The sequence below is a fragment of the Bubalus bubalis genome, chromosome 4 (assembly GCF_019923935.1).
Source record: "Bubalus bubalis isolate 160015118507 breed Murrah chromosome 4, NDDB_SH_1, whole genome shotgun sequence".
NCBI classification, from domain to species: Eukaryota; Metazoa; Chordata; class Mammalia; order Artiodactyla; family Bovidae; genus Bubalus; species Bubalus bubalis.
The window spans coordinates 88,687,580-88,690,013 of record NC_059160.1 but is presented as its reverse complement, the minus strand read 5'-3'; the positions used below and the strand labels follow the sequence as shown (position 1 = coordinate 88,690,013).

Sequence of the window (2,434 nt, the reverse complement as noted above, 5' to 3'; positions counted from 1 at the left end):
AACTTCGCTTTTCACATTTTGGGATCCCACAGAAAAAATTATTACAGGTTTTGGTAAACTTAGAGACTTGAGGAAGTTTATCATTTCAGAACTTACATTTTTGAGTAGGCATAAAGCTTTGTGAATGGAGAGGGTTAAAACACTTGGATATTTGTTAGACATCAGAAGAGATTTCACCTGAATTTTTTCTTGCATTCCCAAGAAAATATCGAAGGCAATGAGAAACCACAGTGTTGTCTCTGAGTTTATTCTCCTCGGGCTGTCTGCTGACCCCCAAGTCCAAGCTCTGCTCTTTGTGCTGTTCTTTGTTATTTACATCCTGACCCTGATGGGGAACCTGATGCTGCTGCTGGTGATCAGCGTGGATTCTCAGCTTCACATCCCCATGTACTTTTTCCTGGGACAGTTGTCCTTTCTGGATGTCTGCCATTCTTCTGTAACTGTACCCAAGCTATTGGAGAACCTCCTGTCTGAGAAGAAAACCATCTCAGTAGAAGGCTGCATGGCTCAGGTCTTCTTTGTGTTTGCCACTGGAGGCACAGAATCCTGCCTACTTGCTGTCATGGCCTATGACCGCTATGTTGCCATCACTTCTCCTCTGCTCTATGGCCAGGTGATGAACAAACAGCTGTGTATGGGGCTGGTGGGGGGCTCATGGGGCTTGGCTTTTCTGGATGCTCTCATCAATATCCTTGTAGCTCTCAACTTAGACTTCTGTGAGGCTCAAAGTATCCACCACTTCAGCTGTGAGCTGCCCTCTCTTTACCCTTTGTCTTGCTCCGGTGTGTCTGCAAGCTTTACTGCCCTGCTCTGCTCCAGCCTCCTGCATTTCTTTGGAAATTTCCTCTTGATATTTTTCTCCTATGTTCACATTTTGTTCACCATCCTGAGCATCAGCTCCACCAAAGGCAGAAGTAAGGCCTTCTCCACCTGTTCCTCCCACCTCACTGCAGTGATCTTCTTTTATGGCTCAGGTTTACTCCGCTATCTCATGCCAAATTCAGGATCCATTCAAGAGCTGATCTTCTCCTTGCAGTATAGTGTGGTCACTCCCATGTTGAATCCTCTCATCTACAGCCTGAAGAACAAGGAGGTGAAGGCAGCTGTGAGAAGAATGCTGAGAAGATGTTTCTAGTGTTTCAAATCATAGATTAAAAAAATCAAAATGATGAAGAACTTGGGTAGAATTGCAATAAATAATGCCTGGATATTTAGGAGAATTCTCTGATATAAGGATCTGTAAGATGCCATACATTTTTTTCTTGAAAATACTTAAGAAAAGGTGAAGGCGTTTTATGGAATGATACCAGTTTCATCCTAGTTAGAGGAAGGTGGCTAGATGAACCTTTTATCTTGCAATTCTTCTTACAAAAATATTTGATTTATTACACACAGTATGGTAGATATTGTTATTACCTGCTTAGGCATTCTTTACCATTTTTCCAGTAACTAAACTCCAACTAAAGTCTCATAGGGATTGTTAATCACAGTGTCCCCAAATCTTCCCCATCTCTTCTCATTACTTGCTCATCCTTTTTGACACAGTGGCTGGTACAGGAATGAGCACATGGTCAATGCCAGATCACTCACCCTCTTAAGATACTTGAAACTGTTTATTTTATTGAATCTACATGTTCCAATAGAGATTACAAGTGACACATTTGTTTATCCTGCTTCAGACCATTTACCTAATGCCTAACCATCTCCAGCTTTGTGGGAGCCCCGCGACAAAAGATTTCCTGGTTCGTACACGTGTGTGTGTATGCTCAGTCGCTTCAGTCGTGTCTGACTCTTTGCGACCCTATGGACTGTGGCCTGCGAGGCTCCTCTGTCCATGGGACTCTGCAGGCAAGAATAGTGGAGTGGGTTGCTGTGCCCTCCTCCAGGGAATCTTTCCGACCCAGGGATTGATCCTGCAGCTCCTGCGTCTCCTGCGTTGCAGGCGATTCTTTGCCGCTGAGCCACCGAGGGAGCCCTGGCTTGTACACACTGCTGGACAAATAGCTCTGCCCCTGAGCCCTAGTAATGCTGCAGAAAAGGCAGGATGTGAGGCGCAGGGAAGGATCCGTTTTGGCGGGCGTTTGGCGTTGCGCAGAAGGCGGCAGCGGCAGTGGCTTGTGGTCTCACCACAGAAAAACAGGGGAGACGTTAGCGTGAGTGGTCGGTCTCGATCCCGGGAAGCCGGTGGCCTTAGTCCTTCAGGTAAATCAGTGTGAGACATGGGAAAGAAAACCAAGCGGACAGCTGACAGTTCTTCTTCAGAAGATGAGGAGGAGTATGTTGTGGAGAAGGTGCTAGACAGACGTGTGGTTAAGGGGCAAGTGGAATGAATATCTACTGAAGTGGAAAGGCTTTTCCGAGATGCCTGATAACAAAGAATGGACTTCTCTGAACAGCAGTGAGCTGATAGGAACTGGTTTAGGCTCCTAGGAGT

At 45.8% G+C, this 2,434-nt stretch overlaps 1 protein-coding gene across 1 annotated transcript; it reads left to right on the top strand.

Moving 5' to 3' along the window:
* The first annotated feature begins 217 nt into the window (after positions 1-217).
* LOC102406646 (olfactory receptor 8S1-like) lies at positions 218-1,135 on the top strand. Its single transcript, XM_006046832.3, has one exon. The coding sequence runs from the start codon at positions 218-220 to the stop codon at positions 1,133-1,135; it is 918 nt and encodes a 305-aa protein (XP_006046894.3).
* The last annotated feature ends 1,299 nt before the right edge of the window (positions 1,136-2,434 follow it).

Coding starts and splice junctions, on each gene's coding strand:
- LOC102406646 (XM_006046832.3), top strand. CDS start 218: ATGAGAAACCACAGTGTTGTCTCTGAGTTTATTCTCCTCGGGCTGTCT.